This window comes from Cavia porcellus, unplaced genomic scaffold, assembly GCF_034190915.1.
Source record: "Cavia porcellus strain 051 isolate PalLab524CR breed Dunkin Hartley unplaced genomic scaffold, mCavPor4.1 scaffold_26, whole genome shotgun sequence".
NCBI lineage: Eukaryota > Metazoa > Chordata > Mammalia > Rodentia > Caviidae > Cavia > Cavia porcellus.
The window spans coordinates 9683644-9702607 of record NW_026947509.1 but is presented as its reverse complement, the minus strand read 5'-3'; the positions used below and the strand labels follow the sequence as shown (position 1 = coordinate 9702607).

The following is an 18964-nucleotide window of genomic DNA, read 5'->3' as shown; positions in this document are numbered from 1 at the left end:
ATGTAAATAGGCAAATGAGAATGACACCAAGAACTGAAAGGGGAGAGACAGAGGAGGAGAGGAGGAGAAAAATATTAAGACCTGCTATGTATGCGGGCAAATTCCCCATGATGCATAAGATCATTACGTACTGCTAACACATACTGACAGAAAATTAAATCCTCAGACAGCTTATCTACTTTTAATCAATAGTAGGCAATAGATTTCAGGAAGGTTGGACCTGATGGCGCCTGATGGTTTCTTTTATTTGCTTTCCATTCACCTTGTCTAGAACAGTGCCTGGGACATTGTAGCAACTCCCTAACATTTGTTAAATGCCTGCATGCATTACTTAAACATAACAGTTACATCACTGACACATGCTGGGGAGATATTCTCAAGTATCACAGCAGTTATAAAACTCCCAATCCTATTCAGTTTTGGTGAGCTAGGAATCCCAGAACTGCCTTTACAAAATACTTAGCCCAAGTTGATCTCCAGGCAAGTAAGAAAAGTTCTGAAAGATCGGTGTCAATGAAGCATAGGTGACATTTTAAATACTGAAAACAGTTTTGAATACAGATGTCTACATTTGACAGGTTTACTGTTGAAGTTGAGTGCTTTGATTGTACACAGCCAGGTACCCCGGACCTGAAGAATGGAAGCATCAAGTGTGGGGGGCTCTCAGAGGGTTTTCAGGGGCACTAACATTGAGAACTATTGCTTCAGGTGTGAGTTACTTACTCCACCGCCACACTCAATCCCTAGCTGTTCAGCCTGGCTTTCTTCCCTCTTCCTCCACCCACCCCATCGCATTACTGCCGGGCTCATCGCTGAGCACCAAAGAAGCAAAGTCTTCATAAACTGAGCCAGTTTTGAAATATTTACAACCACTGTGAACCTGAGTATAAACGTGACCAATAGATGGGTTTCGGCAATGTCTTCTCCAAGAGAGCGCCAATGAGTATCATTCGCAACACTGCAGAAGATCGTAGGGAAAAATCCTTCCACTCAATTGTCCATGTTTTACAGTATTTCCTCCCTGCTGAGGGTTTGTGTGGTCTTCAATGTGGACCCTGAGCATTGCTACACATATCCAGTGGAGAGGGCACTGCTTCTCTCCTGCACTGTCCCGGTAGAGAAGTCCACATTCACATAACCCGGGCTACCTTCCTAAGGTGCTCATTGTACTCCAGAAATAAATAGATGAATCCACAGTAGGTTCTGCCACATATAAATGCCACGAATTGGAGAATGCCAGGTGAATAATGGGCATCATAATACTTGTTTCCATTTAAGTGTTTTGTGATACTGCTGTTTGTCATCTTGCTCAGCTGTCGAAAATATTCATTTGAGAAGAAAAGAGTCTACATTGGTGTGAAACCAGGAGGGCTTTTCTTTTCCTTTGTACAGTGCCTGTCATTTGTCAGGCTACTGTGTTTTTCTAGCTCCCTTCCCCTCTGGAAAGCATTTCTGAGAAGCAGCCTTCCTAACTTCCGCTCTGTAATCTCCAAGGAGTGTGCAAGACGGCAAAATTCTGAAGCTTGTTCAAATAAATCACAGGCATTTTGCTCTTAATTTTTCGAGTGTTCAAGCCAGAGAGAATGTGAAGGGATTCCCACATACTTCTGTTCCCAGCAATGTTTACATACTTGAATGTTTTAAGAAGTAATATAATTACAGTCTTTCTAGTTCTTGGAGCGGGGATAATTTCATATTCTCTCTCTCTGTCTCTCTCTCTTTCTCTCTCTCTCTCTTTGTCTCTCTCTCTCTTTCTCTATCTCTCTCTCTCTCTCTTGCATGTCTATCTAGCTTAAAGATTTTTAAGCCATAACTTGTAAAAGATACATGTAATATATGTCACCGTGTTAAATTAGAGCATTTCTTAAATGTCATCTGAATGGCACAACTATACAATGTGCTCCTATTGTAATTTGCTTCCAAATTAATATAGGGGTTATTAACGAGGTGGTGTTTTGACTTTATTAAAGTGAAGGATTGTGCAGGAGCAGCTGTTCTAGCATGAATAAGTGTACCGTTTCTGTCTATACACTTTGAGGAACATTAACTTGTTTGGCTTAGCAATTTTTTTTGTTTGTTTGTTTTTTCGTTTCAGCAAAGGAGGTGACAATGCTATGAACCGACATGGAACAATGCTTGTTCACTGCAATGTTTGTTAGTTAAATCACAATGCAAATTTCACATATATTAGGAGACGAAGTGGTTTACCTGCCATAATAAAGAAAGCGATCCATATTTTCTAAAAATGCCTTTACAGAGTACTCCAGTTTCTTGGGTTACATGTTCTTGGTATGCATTAAGCATGAAGCACTAAGGGATGGACCTTAACTCCCTCCCTGCACCCCTAAAGTCATAAGATAAAAGCCTGGTGCCTGTGCAGTGTTCACGGGTGGGATGTCTTGGAGTGGTTAGGTCCTGAAGGCTCTGGTCTCACAGGTGGATTCAGAACTTTCTGGAATATTGGAAAGTGGTGGAGCGTCTGGATGGTAGGCCTTAGTTGGAGAAAGTACGTCATCGAGGGAATGGCTTTGGTTTTTTGAGACAGGGTTTCACTGTGCAGTTCATTCTTGAACTTGAAATCACTGTGTGGCCTAGGCTTGCCTTGATCTCACAGCAATTTTCCTGTTTCAGCCTCCTGAGTGCTGCAATTACAGGCATGCACCACCACACCAGCTGAGGGCATGGCTTTGAAGGAGATATTGGGTCCCAGGTGTCTGTCTGTCTGTGTCTGTCTCTCTCCTCTCCCTCCCCCTCCAAACCTCTTCCTCTCCTCTCTGGTCACTGTGAGACTGAGCTTTGCTCACCAGGTAGTACCCACTGTGGCATCCTGTCTCGACACAGCACCACAGACAAGGACTCCAAGAGATGGGGGACTGAACCCTCGGAAGCTGAGCCATAGTAACACTCTCCTCTGCCTGAGCTAAGCTGCTGGGTGCTTTGTCATAGCTACAGACACTCACTCACATGGTCTTCAGAATCACCCAAACCTCCACGCAAACAGTGGTTGCTCAGGTGTACTATTCAACTTCACCCACAGTGCCGTGTCCAAAATATTTAGAATTTTTAAATATTTCATATGAATTTAGTATGTCTCGGTATGATTAACAAGATTTGGTACATGCAATAGCAAAAGGATGTATTTCCTTTCTACCTCTGGGGAGTGTAAGTAGATATTGTTTGACCTTGTGCCATGGCCCTGCTTAAGTGCAAATCCCATTGCGCAGAGTTGTGATAGCATCTTTAGGTCTGACCCTTGTGTCTCTGAACCCTCTAGAATCCTGGCCTTGGAAGGCAACCATCTAGTTCCTTATTTTCTCTATTTCGTTCTTTCTCATATCACCTTAGAAGGAATGACATCATTTCCCCGGGGCCCTGTGTCCTTAAAGCGGAAATTAACACAGTGGATAAAACTCGACTTCAGCTTTGCTAAGGACTGGGAGAATGGACTAACCAGTGTGTGATTCTCCACACGTGGCCAGAACAAAGCAAACACAACAGCTGAGGATCAGACACACTGGTTTCCGCCTTCATGAGTCTTCCCCAGCGAGCCAACCAGTCTCAGACATGGTGGCCCTTGCATACAGGACACCGAAACAATGGAGGCCCCCTCCCCCACCACCAGGGCTCCTTTCAGGTCGAGAGGGCACCTGCCTCGGGCCCATTGATGATGTTCTCCTCTTGAACACATCAATCTCACCAAAAAACATCTACAAAGGTCCCCTGTCTACCTGTGACGGACTGATGAATCTTTTCAAAACAATATTAGACCTGTCTGTAACTACTTAACTCCACACCTAGCTCAGTACCTATCTGTGTCTACCTCCCATGAGGAGGCAGGTGGCTAAATAGCTTCTAAATATGCAGCTAGTAAGACACAGGTTCTAAGACAGAATCCACCATTCAGCTTTACAAAGCAGATACACATACACTGGGTTGAGAGTTAAGTCAAACTGTCTAGATTGCTAGACCCAGGAACACAAAACCAAACATAGGAAGGTCACAGGCATTAGGACTTTGACTCAGAAGCAGTTCCTTACTGAAGGGAATGCATGGGGTAAACTACCCCTCACTATGGCCAGGCCAGTGTTGAAGGAATTTAAAAATGGTGAGTAACTGGTTCTCCTTTCAACTCCACATCAGAAAGCCCGAGTCAAGTTTAGTCACTTTACACCCCTGGAGCCACAGTAGGCAGCCACCAAATTCTCACGACCTGCTTATGCATCTAAGACCTCAACAAAAAGATCAGACAGCACCCCACTTTGGGGGACCCTGTCCTGACTACCTACCAATAGCTTTCTTTCTTCCTGAATATCTAATAAATGCCTCCCAATTAACAGCCTCCTTTCTGTCTATGATTTCATCCTTCGACTGCATGACAGTATGGATGATTTTATCTCCAGGGGTGTGCCATAGCCTTGATTTATACAGCTCCCTGGACATTAGTCTTTCTGTCCAGTTCAGATCACTTTTGCCTTCCTTGTCCCTCACACCCTAAGACCTTGGTAGCTATTCTTGTGCACCTGGCCCTCAGCACTCTCAGGCTATTCAGTTATTGCCCAGCTAATTCTCCAAAAGAGAGACCACTGGCTGCATCCAGGCCTCCCGGCCTCTGCCTAAGCTCCTGACAAACTCCCCCTGTCCCTGTCATTCGCGCTTCTAAATCACCGAGCTAGAATCCGCACACCATTCATGGCCAAGCTCCTCACAGGTGAAGAAAGCTCACACATTTCCTCCTTTCTCTTTTGCTTGTGCACTCTAACACTTTCAGTTACCAAAGTGCAAGGTCACACATGTCTGGAAAACTCAGACGGAGACATTTGGACATGTTATGGTAATAAATGCCTAGTTCTGAGCTGGTGAGAAGGCACTGATGGACTGGAGAAATGATACGTAATGTAGAGGAAGTACACTCTGCTCAAACATTTCATGGATTTTCTTGAAAATTATCACCTGGAAGAATAACCCATTTTCCTGGGCAGGGTCCCTGTAGATCCTGCTTCCTTCAGCAAGGCCTTCGCATTCCATCTGACCAGGCTCCTGCCTTCCTCATCTGTTTTTAATGTCCCTTAATCATTTCTCTCTGTTCTGGTGCTTTTGTAGCATGCACGATGCCTTATTGAGCCCTACAGCCAACCTTTCTTCTCTCTTTTTATATACTTACACCTAGGTTTTCACTTTTCAGCCACCTTTTATATTCCCTGCTTTACTGTTTTCTATTTTCATTTTTTAAAATTTGCTTAGGTTAGACGCTCTAACATTGAGGCTGCAGCTCAGGCTACAATTTTATCTACATGTCATAGTGGCTTGGTAGTGTGCAAGACATGGTTTTTTTTTAAGATGACCCAGTCAATGGGACCATGCGAACCCAGATGCGGCCAAGCATATACATGTGTGTAAGTGCACATGCTCCACATGTGTGTGTGTGGAGACTTACATCTCCTCCCATGGTGCTCCTGCATCCAGCATCTCTCATCTATGCATCTTTAATAACATCTTGCTCCTTGGTCATCAGAGTGGCCTATCCACCACCAGCAGCGCCATCATGCTGAGAAGGTTGTCAAATGTTGGAAGCTTAATCCTTACCTCTGACTTTCTGAATCAGAATCTGCCCACTGACAACCGACCTATCATCCTCACAGGCGTGTGAAAAGTTTGAGAAGCCCTGTGCCAGCTGAGGTTCTGCATCCTCACTGGTAGGCCTGAAATCTGTCAATTTCCTCGCCGAGATATAGGAACACAGCAAAGTCAGAAAAAGGGCGCAGGGAGGGGGAAATTCCCAGCAGGAAAAAGTGCTAACAGGATATTTCTTGAGTACTTTCTATATATATCAGGACATGTGCTTAGGACTCCAGAGGAACTCACCAGCATTGTCCAAGGGGCTGGTAGAGTAGACAGCCAGGGGCCACAGCATGGGAGAGGCAGGCACGCCAGAAGGGCGGACTGGAGCCAGACAGTTTGCTTCCCCTTGGGTTAGGAGCAGAGAGGGAACTCTAGATGTATGCAACTTGAGGTGGGCTTCACAGGTCCTTCTGCAGATACCGTGAGGCACAGGAAGGACAGTCCCCTGGTCTGGGGCTCTGTCTGACTCATGAGGACATGGGTCACGGTAGATGAGGAAAAGAGAAAAGATAGTGAACCTCCAGCCTGGGATGCAGCACAAGTAACTCATGCACTGAGTTCAAGGGAGCAAGAAGGATGCAGGTAGCATCCTGGATGTCACCTTACAACCCGTATTAGTAACTGAGCCTGACTGCAGAGATACGGACTCCCGGTCCACAGGGCAGCCCATTGCCGTCCATTTTGGCTCACGCATCCCTTACGGATGTCACGAAAGTACTAAAACTACATACAGACACAAAATAAGGGGAGAGAAAGCTAGGGGGAAATGCATAAACACATGGAAGCACTCCTGCATACCACGGAAGGGGGCACACTGAAGCCCTGATTCACACGGCAGCCTGGGACCCAAGCACTATATTAGGAACACCTCGCCAATACCGATTACTCGTCATTTTCCACTCCCCTATCAATATTAATATTGTTATTGTGCTTTAGCTGTTCTCTCTGTCTTGACTTTGGCATGAGTATTTTTAGGATCCAGTGACTCAGAGCATTACTTCATGCCATTCTGAAAATCTTGGCATCCACATGAGGAAGCATTACAATATTTCTTACGGAAGAATAAGGCAAACACGCCATATCTTATGAGATTGGATTGAGTTTCCAGTGACAAGTGCCAAAGGGAAATTTCCCTTCCAGAACACAGAGCACACAGCACAGTAACTCAGGCCATTTCAGGCTGGCTCGATTCCTAAGTTATTATAACAAAATGAGACTTGAACTACTGCCTAATTTCCTTGTAGCTCCCTAATATTATTAAGGATGGCAAGTGCATGAATTTTAAAAAATGTCCTTGAGTTCAATTTTATAGTTTATAATTCTGACACTGTTGACAACTTTTTTAGTGTGTATCCTGTTACCCCATTAAAAATTACAGTAAACATTTGAGGAGTCTTTTATAACATTATTTAGGCAATATATATTTGACACAGTATTTCCACAAGCACCAGTAATCCACATACTTTGAACTTAGAACATGAGAAAATAAAAATTAAGGCCAAATATGAATATGGTCTAGATGCAGATGATGCAAAGCTTTGAAATTCATTTTTATTTACATTCCTATTCATTTTTAGCTCCAACAACCTATGAAATGTGATGAAGGTTCTTTCTTTCTGACTATAGAAATTGTCAATGGTAGATTTTGGAAGATAAAATAATTTTAAGACAAAGAAAATTTTACTTTCAAAGCAGCAAGATGAACATTTCTAAAGCCTTGTCTTTCACACATATAAACTAGGTATTTGCACATGGAGAAACGAAACAGAAGCACTGGTGAAAAACCTTTGTTGCCTCCCATCCTTCCTCCACCCTCATTTCTACAAAATCAGGATGAGTACACCTGTGGCTTTCTCTGTTATTGCTGCACTGTATTCTGGGCCGTATCATGCCCCATTGTATTGATCCATTCAACAGTCAATCGACATTCAGACTGTTTCCATAGTTTGAGTCCTAGTCATAACATAGCTATGATATTCCAGGATAATATCTTGTGATGAGCGATGTTTTTATTTTGCTTGGCTGTACACCGAGGAGTGGGACTTCTGGGTCACACGGTAACTCTGTGTTCAGTGCTTTATTTCCCAATTCTCCATCGGAGTTTGTGGGAGCTCCTGCATCCCCACACGCACTGCTCCTTCCCGTCTGTCCTCACAGCACAGCTGCCACAGTGGACCAACATGGCCCCCCGTGTCTGCACTGCGTTTCCCCAAGGACCAAGGATGTCAGCCACTTTCCATGCTGGGGAGCATCTTTGCCTGAGAAATATCTGTTCAGATTCTGCCTTCTTTTCTAGCTAGACTGCCGTGGGGTTATTCAGTTGTAAAGATACTTAATAGACCCTGGACACAAGTATCTTCTCATCTCCCTTAGATACAGTGTCTCATTCTTTGGGCTGTTCCTTCATTTTCTTAGCAGTACACTTTACAGCACACATGTGTTTAACTTTACCAAGTCTAATTTATCCATTTTTTTCTTCTGTCACTTGTGTTTGAGGGCCAAACCTAAGAAGCTCTATTCTCCCAAGAGTTTTATTACTTTACCTCTTGCAGTCAGTCTTTTGAGGCAAGCTTTGTAGATGGTGGTAAGTGTTGAGCTTCGTGTGTGTGTGTGTGTGTGTGTGTGTGTGTGTGTGTGTGTTATGGGGGATTAAATCCAGGGTCTTGCACTGATCTCCTTCCTCACCTTTTTTTATTTCTAAGTGAGACAAGGTTCTGCTGAGTCACTAAACTGCCCAGGCTGAGCATGCACCTGCAGTTCTCCTGCCTCAGCCTCCCAACTGCTCAGATTACAAACATACCTGAGCCCCTTAAAGTTCATCATATCATCAATGTCTGAAAAGAAGTCATCTGGACTTTTAACAAGGGTTGCCCTGAAACTGCAGTCAGCTTGGAGAATGATTCCATGTCATCAATATTATGTCTGCTGACACAGAACACTGATGTCTATTTACTTAGATTTTCTGTAGTGTAACATTTGCAGTTTTCAGTATAGAATTTTTGCACCTTTAATAAATTGCTTACATTCATTTGTTTTGTACTGCAGATTGAACCCAGGGTATTCACGCTGGCCTACATCTTCAGTCTTTTTATTTTGAAATGATGACAAATTTTTATTTTTGAGACAGGGTTTTGCTAAATCAGTAAGTTGCCCAGACTGAGCTGAAACTCACAATCCTCCTGCCTCTGCCACCCACATTGCTGGGATTTCAGATCTGTGCCACCAAACATGGCTTAAATTTATTCTAAAATATTTTATTCCTTTGATGCTATTTTAAATGAAGTTGTTTTTGTAATTTTATTTTTAGATGGTTAATTTCAGGCATGTAGAAATACAATTGATTTTTGTACATTGATCTTATAGTCTGCAAATTCATAAAATACATTTATCAGTTTAATAAGATTTTAATGGATTCCTGTGGATTTTTTGATATACAAATTAATGTCATACGCAAATAGTTTTATTTTTCCTTTTCCTATCAGAATAATTTTATTTTCTTGCCTAATTATCTGTCCAGAACTTGGAATAAAAGACTGAATAGAAAATAAACAGGGAATATTGTTTTCCTCCCAATCTTAGGAAAGAATGATCTGGTTGGTCACTAAACATTTGATTTTATATAGAAGATAATCTATTACCCAACATGGGTATAACAGGTTATGTATGTATGTATTATTGCATATTTTCGGGCACACATATATATCATATAGTGTATAATTGTATATTACCTGTGTCTTTTATCATATGCATGTGTGGCAGTTAACTGACTGAATCTTGAATAAGAAATGCCTCACTAAACTGGATGGACACAGTCGCGGGTGTGGAAGGCCCACGCCGTAAGACTTCTTGCCAGGATGGTATAAAGGGAAATGAAGAAGGTGGCTCTATTGTGTCCTTCGCAGGAGCTCCAGGCTTCACCTTCCCTTGGGAGTCCTCTCCTGCCTCCTGCGCCTCCCATTGCAGGACCTTTGGCTTCTGGACATGGACTTGCAAGGGACATGACTGTGAGTCCCAGTCCGGACTGGACCCTTCGGATCCCAGTGCACACAGAAACCTCGTGGTCTCTCCCACTCCTGTCTCTGTGGGTGGTCACTGTAAGCCCACCTATACACATATTTATATGTCATGCATTAAATCTGTTTCTCCAGGAAGAACTGACAGATATAGTATGTTTTCACCATATATAATATATGACCTGCTTGTTATAATCTGAACACTAATTATAATGTAACACAATTATATTCTACAATATATATATATATATATATATATATATATATATATATACTTTTTTGCTGGTTTTATGGCTCTAAAAATATCTACTGATCTTTATTTTTAAGTTAGACATTGAACAATTTTATTTGTTCTATTTTGCCTTTTCTTCATCAACTCCAAATTTATAACTAACAATTTATTGATGCTCAAATTGACAGTACTTATCTTTCATTGTGTAGGCATTATACCCTTCACTCTGTGTGTGTGTGTGTGTGTGTGTGTGTGTGTGTGTGTATTAAAACATTACCAGGGGTAGAACTCAGGACCTCACGCTTGCCAAGCAGGCACTTGGGCTGCTGAGCGAAATCCCCGGCCCTTACCTTTCACTTTTAATGAGCTGAACTTTATACACAATATAGACAAAGCAGACATCATTGCGGTAATATTATGACTAATTGAAACAAAAAGTTATTTTTCTTTGACCTTAAAAGAATGAAATCTAATCATTAAACTGCTATTTAAAAATTTTTCTTTCAAATATAGTAAGGCCCAGCGGATCCTTTTCAAATATAGTTTGCCTCATATGTACTCCTTGGGATCATAATTATTCACTGTTTCTTGGTTTTAATGCTGTTTCCTGTCTCATACTCCTTTTTCATTTTTACATAAAACACCAGTTTTACAAAGAGTCTTAGCCAGGTACTTGAGCACCAATTTGGTTAGAATTGGGTCTTAATTTTTTTAAAATGCCTTTCCCTGAGATTTTTATGTCAATTTTGAATTATCTGCTGAAATGCTAATTTCTGGTGATGTCATTAAGACTCATTTCTCTTTCTCTGTGTACAAGTTAGTTTTTTTATTTTGAAATGATGACAAATTCAATGGAAGTTGTAGAGTAAGGATAGAGGTCTACCATATACATTTCGCTCAATCTCTAAATTTTTACTTCTTACATACAATAGTATAATAAAAAAAACAGAGATTTGCATTGAATTGTAATTATTCAGTTATAAAGAAACCTTATTTCTATGTCCTATAGTGGACTGTTGTAAATGAAACTGATTTCATTTCTTGGGGTTAAAAGCTCAAGGTATCAATTGGAGTTTTTGCTAATAAGTGTATATTTATTTTATTTTTTTAATTTCTGTGAGGGTTTAGAAATAAATTGTCCTCCAAAAGTCTCATGTTTGGAAGGTGACTGGATCATGGTGGTGACATTCTCATCAGTGAAGTCATCCACATATGAGTTCAATAGTTAAGTGTTTTCAGGAAATGGAGCCTAGTTGGAGGTAGTCACTGGAAGGATGATCTGGAAGGCCATGTTCTTATATTCGGCTCCTCCTTCTATCTATTTCTGCTTCCTCTCTGCCATGAAGTGAGCAGCTACCTTCTACCAGGCCTTTTGCCATGCCCTTTCTTCCTTGGAGTTAGCCAGTTGTGGATGGAAATCATTGGATGGTGAGCAAAATATACCACCTCTTTTTAAAGCTGTAAGTGTTGAACAGTCTCTTCCAGTGACAGGAAAACTAAGATACACCAAATCAATTTCTCAGTTTTTCCTTCCATCTGAGAAATATGCATTATTAAATTTTTAAAGTGTTAGTCCATGTTTTCAGTACATTCTGACTGATTCCACTTATTGGGCTAAGTTGGGGATGCGTATAACACATCTTAACTCACTTTTCATCCCGTGCTCCTCCAAGCCTTCCCTGCTCTCCTCGTCTTTTGGTTCCCTTGCCATTTGCAAAACTTTTATTTCTATTTTTTCCAGAGTGACCTTATCACTTAGACTCCCTGTCACCAATAAATGATCTACTTTATCTTGATGCTCACCCAGGAACATAGCTAGCCATACCAGAACCTTGGGCAAACCTGGGTTTGCCCTGGGAATCTGGATACAGTCCTCTCTACATCCTATGTCAATGTAAGTCTAGTACCAGCAGTTGCTGCCTGTGTGGAGTGTGGGGACACACCTAAGGAAGCCTCTGTGCACTACCAAGTTGTACAACAAAGTTTAGGGAGTGCTACAGTCCCTGGGAGTAGTGACTGTAGTTTAGGGTGACCATAGACATGGCATCAATGAATAAATCATATAGAAACTATACCTCTAAGCTTTACTGTAACCAAAACCAAAGCACATATCTAGCTGAAACCCCATACTCAATTTAAACAAAAAATTCCTGCCAATAGTTGTACCATAAAATTTAAATTATTTGATCGTTATATCCAATGTATATACATCAACATAAGGACACAGAAGCATGAAGAGACCATGACAACTCCAAAGACAATAATTCTCCAGAAATATATCCCAATTTAAAAGAAATCTGTCTCATGCCTGAAAAAGAATTCAAAATAATGATCCTAGAAGATGTGATGCAGCACAAATAATACAAAAATGAAAAAAATCAGGATATGAGTGAAAAACTTACCAAATAGAGATGCCATCAAAAAATTAATCAATAATCTTAGGACTAAAAATTAGAGCAGTCATATAAAAATACAATAAAAAAGTTCTACAATATAATAAGTAGTATAATGTATTTATGAACTTGAGAAGTGATCTTTGAATTAACTCAGATGAAAAGGAAAAAGGAAAAAAAGGAATGAAGATAACCTATGAACTGTATGTGTCACTATCAAGTAAAGAAATATGGTAAACTTAGAAGCTAAAGAAAATATGAAAAATCATTGAAAACCTATTTCATGAAATAATAGCTAAAATTTCCCAGTTTTGACTGAAATATGGATATTCGTGTGCAGCAAACTCAAAAAACCCAACTGTTTGCCACGTCTTATTAAAGTGAAAATGTCAGTTGTACATGACAAAGAGAAAATTCTAAAAACAGCACAAGAAAAACAGTAATTCACCTACAAGGGAGTACTCATAAAGCTAATAGCAGATTTCTCAGCAGCAACTTTACAGGCCTGAAGAAAATGAGATGATACATTCAAATCACTGAAAGAAAAAAAAAACCTGCTACTAAATTACCGATTGACAAAACTACTAGAACTGAAAAACAAAGTAAAATTGCAGGAATAAAACCAATATAAAAAATAATAGTACTTTAATAACAAAGTTAAAACCAAACTTATAAAGCAATCCAATTCATAATAGCTATGAAAATTAAAATATTCAGGAATAATGTTACCCAAGAAAGGGAAAGATCTTTACAATGAAAATCATAAAACACTAATGAAAGAAACAATAGAATACACACACACACACACACACACACACACACACACACAGATCAATATCTTAAGTTCAGGAAATAGAAAAATTAATATTGTTAAAATGATCTACAAAAAGATTTCAAAGTTTCAGTGTAATTCCCACTAAACCAAAATACCAATAACTTTCTTCACACAGTTTTAAAAATACTGAAATTGATGTGGGGGCTACAAAATATCAATAATAGCCACATCAATCCTGAGCAAAAACAATAAAGCTGGAGCCATCACAACTGACTTCAAAACTGTAGTAAAGACTGCGGCATGAGACAGACATACAAAGAGAAAAACAGACCAAGTGAACACAATAGAGAGCCTGGAAATTCATCCACAGTCATACAGTCAACTGATTTTCAACAGAAGCACAGGCTTTCAATAAATAATACTGGTGAAATTAGATATACAGATACAGAAAAACAAAACTGGATCCTCTTACTGGACACAAAAATCAATGCAACATGGATCAGTCACCTAAAAATAACACTTAACATTCTGAAACTGCTAGAACAAAAGGTAAGGTAAACCATATATGAGCACAACCAATAATTTTTTTAGGTAGGAATCCAAAAACAGAGGCCAAAAAAATCCTAAAGATAGACAACTGGCATTTTATCAACCTGATACGTTTCTGTACAGCAACAGAAATAACAGAATTAAAGGAAAAATGGCAAAAATATTTGCAGATTATTTTATCTCAAGAATATTTGAGAAACTCCAAAAGCTGAACACCAAAAATATAATCTAACTTAAAACAGCATACATAGCTAAATAGACATGTCTCAAAAGAAGACACACAAACGGTCAACTGTTTTGTGAAAACATGTTTGTTATCACCTTATCAGAGAAATGCAAATCAAAACTATAATAAGATCCTATTTCATCCCAACTAGAAAGGTTAAATAACTATAAAAAGTGTAACAGTAGATAACTAAGCAATGAGGAATGAACTCACATAATGCTGACAGGACTGTAAATTAGTAGTCATAAAAAACAGAAGAGAGGTTCTACAAAATATTAAAAATAAAACTACCATGCATTCCAGCTCTCTCACTCCTGTGTATACATCAGAAAGAAATGAATCAGCACATTGAAGGTGTGTGTGTACACCTATGCTTCCTGCAGCACTGTTCATAACAGCCAAAATATGCAAGTCCGAGGCTGTAGCTCAATGGTAGAGAAAATGCTAATATGTGCCAAGGACTGGGCTCCATCCACAGCACTGAAAAGAAAACAACACAACAGCTAAAATATGGAATCAACCAGATGTCCATCAGTGACACGTGCAGAAGCTGTGTTGTATACACAGTGGAGGACTCCTTACAACGAAGACAGAAGCCTCTCATTTGCACCAGCATGGAAGAAACTAAACGTGATGTTAAGTGAGATAAGCCAGGCATGGAAAGACATGAAGCACATGCTCTTCCTCTTCTGTAGAGACTGAAAAATGCGTCTCAGAAGAATGACCTAGAATAGTGGTCCCCAAAGAGCAGGAAGGGGTTAGTAGCGTCATAGGGCACAGAACACAGAGAGGAAGAGCTAGTTCTTATTTTTCTAGAGAACAACAGGGTAACTCCTGAGCAATACAGTTAATTATGTAATATGACTAGAAAAGCAACATTATATTAAAAGAGATGGAGATGCTTCTTACTCCAGTTTGATTATAGCAATTGTACACATGTCAGATTACTATGCTGTATCCCTACAGATACACATATACTATGTCTCAACAAAAACCAACTTCAAAAGTAACCTACGAGATCAGTGCTCAGATAGAATCTCCATTTATTGAACATTTTTTAACAAATATTTATTGGGAGCCGTTATATGCCTGAACCCCCTCTATGTGTGCTGGATGGAGAGAAAGAAAAGAACTAAACAAGCAAATTAATTGCATAAAGACCGTAATAAAAATGACAGTGGGGAAAGGTAAAGGTATTGACTGGAGCATGTTTTGTGGTGGGGAAGTCAGTGAAGATTTTGTCAAAATATTTATCAGTATTTGAGTTGAGGCTTCGTGACAAGCAAAGACTGATTGCACTGACAATTCACAAGAGATGTGTAAACATGAGACCTATAAAGGTGTCAGGCTTCACTAAGACAGAAAATTTACTAAGACTTTCTGAGAAAATAGGCCCTAAGTATCATACTGTGAAAATAGTAGGAACTGTCTCTGTTAATTTTTCTTTTACCCTTCAACTCCTCAATAAAACATATGATACTTTCTTGCCAACATACCATGGTGATTTTGAAGACCTTTAAATCTGTACTTTGTCCTAGTTTACAGCTGTGTGTTACATTACAATTTTATTACACAAAAGCCACATGACAAGCATTTTATCTTAAGTTTATAATATTGACCCTGAACCTTTTAAGACATGTTCTATGCCTTAGATTGTGGTTTATGCTCACAGTGACTGTTCTTTTGATTATTTATAACAGAACAGGCAACTGTTTAACATTAACAGAGTCCTTGGTTTGGTTGTTTGACATACATTTTTCCTTTGTCCATTCTCATAATTTTAACTCAGAACAGATTGGAGCTTCCATTAATGAAAACCTATTTTAAAAATGAAGCTTCTGATCAATGAATGAAACAACACCAACTTAAAAAGCCTCTGCACAGCAAATAACCAGCCGAGTGAAGAGACAGCCAATGGAATGGGAGAAAATCTTTGCCAGCTACTCGATGACAGAAATACTAGAATATGTCAAGAATAGAGGAAAAATCAAAAATCAAATCTCCAATCAATAAAAGGGCAAATGAGAACAGGCACTGCTCAAAAGAAGTACCAGTGGCCAGTAAGAACATGAAAAAGTGTTCAACATCTTTGGCCACAGAGGAAATGAACATTAAAACTACATTGAGATTCTATGTCATAAAGATCACAACAACCACGTAAAGCTTGTAAGAATTCTGGGGGAAAATGGTCCTTGTACGCCACTGGGTGGAATGCACATTAGGACCAGCTCCTATGGGAACCAGGGTGGAGGTCCCTCAAGAAACCACAAAGGAATTCATGTGACCCAGGTATGCCACCCCTCCAGCATACCCAAAGGAAGGCAGGTCAGTATACTTACTGCAGGGATACCTAACACTCATGTTCATTGTAACACAGTTCGCCATTGCAAAGATACGAACCGGCTTAGATGTCAAATAATGGGTGAATGGATAAAGAAAGTGGGATATATATCCATAATGCAGTATGGATCAGCCACAAAGAGCAAAAATTACACACTTCTCAGGAAAATGGATGGAATTGGAGATTATAAGCAAAATCGGCCAAACTCATAAAATCAAGCATCTTGTGCATTCCCTAAAATTTGTAACTAAAACTAACGTGAAAGTAGAAGAGAGATTAGTGCAGTGTTATTAAACAAGAAGAAGGGTATCCAGGAATGGGGGGTAAGTGGGGGTCACAGGGATGGATACAATCAAAATACATTATAGGTATATATGAAAACATTACATTGAAGCTCAATACTTTAAAAAATTAATAAGCACCAATAAGTATTTTTAAAATGAAATGTCTTTCCGTATATCTTCAAATCTGAAGAAGGAAGGAAAGAAATGAATGAGAAAGAGGAGAGAGGAAAGGAGAGATTTTGGGAGGAAGAGATACAGTGAGATAGATGGGCCAAGATTAGCTAGAATCTACATTCATCTAGGTCAGAATACTTATGGTGCAGGGATCAAAATATTTAAAATCTATATAAAGAATGCATTGTATTTGTGAGTTGAAAGACAAGCTGGAAAAAGAAATTTAAAAACATTTGTCAAATTATTTGCATTTGGATCTTCTCAGAGCTGACTTTTGCTATGCCATCTTTATGGAACTTGTGTTTCAAACTGTCCTTATTTATTAATATTAACTTCACCAATAATCCTAAGATTTATACTCAGTTAGCTTTACAGTTTACTGGGAAGCCCCATCCTCTGGCTTCTTTTCACACTTGGAATCACTGACCTAGAATTCCCCTGGCTGAGTGGTGGGGATGACCTCTGTGGTATTATAGCCACGCTCATCATAAACACTGGGCAGGACTCCCTGGGAAGAGGCCATCTCACTGCAGCGCAAACACACAACAGACCTGGAAAACGCAGGCTTCAAGAGCACATGCCAAGCACCCTCAAGCTTGCTCCTGGCCAAGAGCGGAGTTACTTACTCTCACTGCGAGAACCAACCTGGTCACAGAGGAGGCTGCCGTTCCTGGTGCCAGCTCCATCGCAATGGCAGGGTTTGCAAATGTCCACGGCTGAAGGGTCTGCACCAACTTGTCGAAAAAAGTAATCCTCACACAGCTCACAGTTCCTTCCTGTGTCGGGGAAAGGTTATGCATTATGACTTCCAATTCATTAAAATCAGCCGCATAATTCAGAATTAAAGACTATATTCCTTTGAGGAAATTCCATAATTTTCGGGACGTCCGTTTTAATGCACCTTTCATCTCTACCTGCCAATTTAGTGATCCAGAGCATATGAAACAATGAACCTGTCACAAACCGCGCTTTACTTCATTAAACTCCCATCTGCTATGGAGTACCACTCCACTCAGACGCTACGCTTTGGAGGGGCCCATACATTTTTTAAATGTATCTTAACTTAAAACCTTATTTAAGGGCCAAGTTCTTCACATAAATCAAATATGAGAAATTTCTACACAGGTCATAGATGATACTTACAAAACTAATAACCTAGTAGTATTAGAAATATTCCAAAACTAAATCTTGTAAAAATCAGAGGATGCGCTTAGTACAATGGATTCCTCTATATTCAACGTGATTAGAAGCAAATGCTTCTGTTAGGGACCATTATTTTTTATTTCAAATATCAAAGCAGAAGTTCTTTATTCAAGTAATTTTCATATTAAATATTAGAATAGCCTGACTTATTAGACATGTTGGGGAATTCCTATCAGTACAATTATTGGAATTTCTTGTTCCCTTCTTATGTAAGAACAAAACCCACACACAAGGAGTTTCTATAGCAATGTGAGGAATATATGAGATCCCTGATATAAGCTATCAGCCTTCCCTTTAAACATTATGCTTTCTGCTCAAATTGACAAAATATGCTACCAACTTCCCCCAAGGAATTTAAACATTAAGTACTTCACATCTGTACTACTAAACTAAAAAAGTAAGCATGTAAAGAAAGTTCAAAAATTATTTTAAACATGAGGAGAGGCTCCTGCTAAAGTCACACAAAAATTATGTTCATGCAAATGTATGTTAAAACCAAGCAGTTTTTTGGAAGGGAAATTTTGAGAATGGAAATAAGGTAATACTACTTATCTGAGAAGAAGAAAAGACTAGAAACAAGTGAAAATTAAACTCTGATGGTTATGTGTTAATAAACATCTACAGGAAGCTATATTTGTAAAATGATTCTATTTATATGTGTTGACAACCCTCAAATTTGTATCTCCAACCTAGAAACTCTTTATCATTCAACTTCATATTTAGTAAAATATCGCTAAATCCCAAGCACTATGCTAACTGCTAAGGAGTATCACAGCAAGAAAACACAGTGCTCATTGTGTGTTTTCCCCAGAGCCTCCTTCAGTCTTTGGCTACCACAAACCTTCATCAAATGATGCTAGGAATAAGTGAACACCTGTGAACTATAACAATCAAAAGGTGTCCCCAAGGCATGTGGGTGGTGAGAGGCATTCCTAGCATGGTAGAGGCTTTCATGAAAGGCATCCCCAGGGTGGCTGAGTTTCAGAACGTCACCAAGTGTCACCAGAGAGCTCTGTCCTGCCTCTCAGAAGCACACTGGGGCGTGTGTAAAGCAGCACCGCCCCTCATCCTCGTCTCTGACCCCAACGGCTGGCACTAGTGTCTTCCTACACCACGGACCCCGCATCCCCTTCCTACATCCTGTGGACCAAAACG

The 18964-nt window shown here is 39.7% G+C and overlaps 1 protein-coding gene across 4 annotated transcripts in view; it reads right to left on the bottom strand.

Annotated features, from left to right (window-relative positions):
- The window catches only part of Ush2a (usherin), a 658323-nt gene that overhangs the window by 535861 nt on the left and 103498 nt on the right, over positions 1-18964 (bottom strand). For all 4 annotated transcript variants that reach the window (XM_063236705.1, XM_063236706.1, XM_063236707.1 and 1 more), the window contains exon 11: positions 17252-17382. In XM_063236705.1, coding sequence (XP_063092775.1) covers positions 17252-17382 — 131 coding nt within the window. The remainder of the gene's footprint in view (positions 1-17251; positions 17383-18964) is intronic.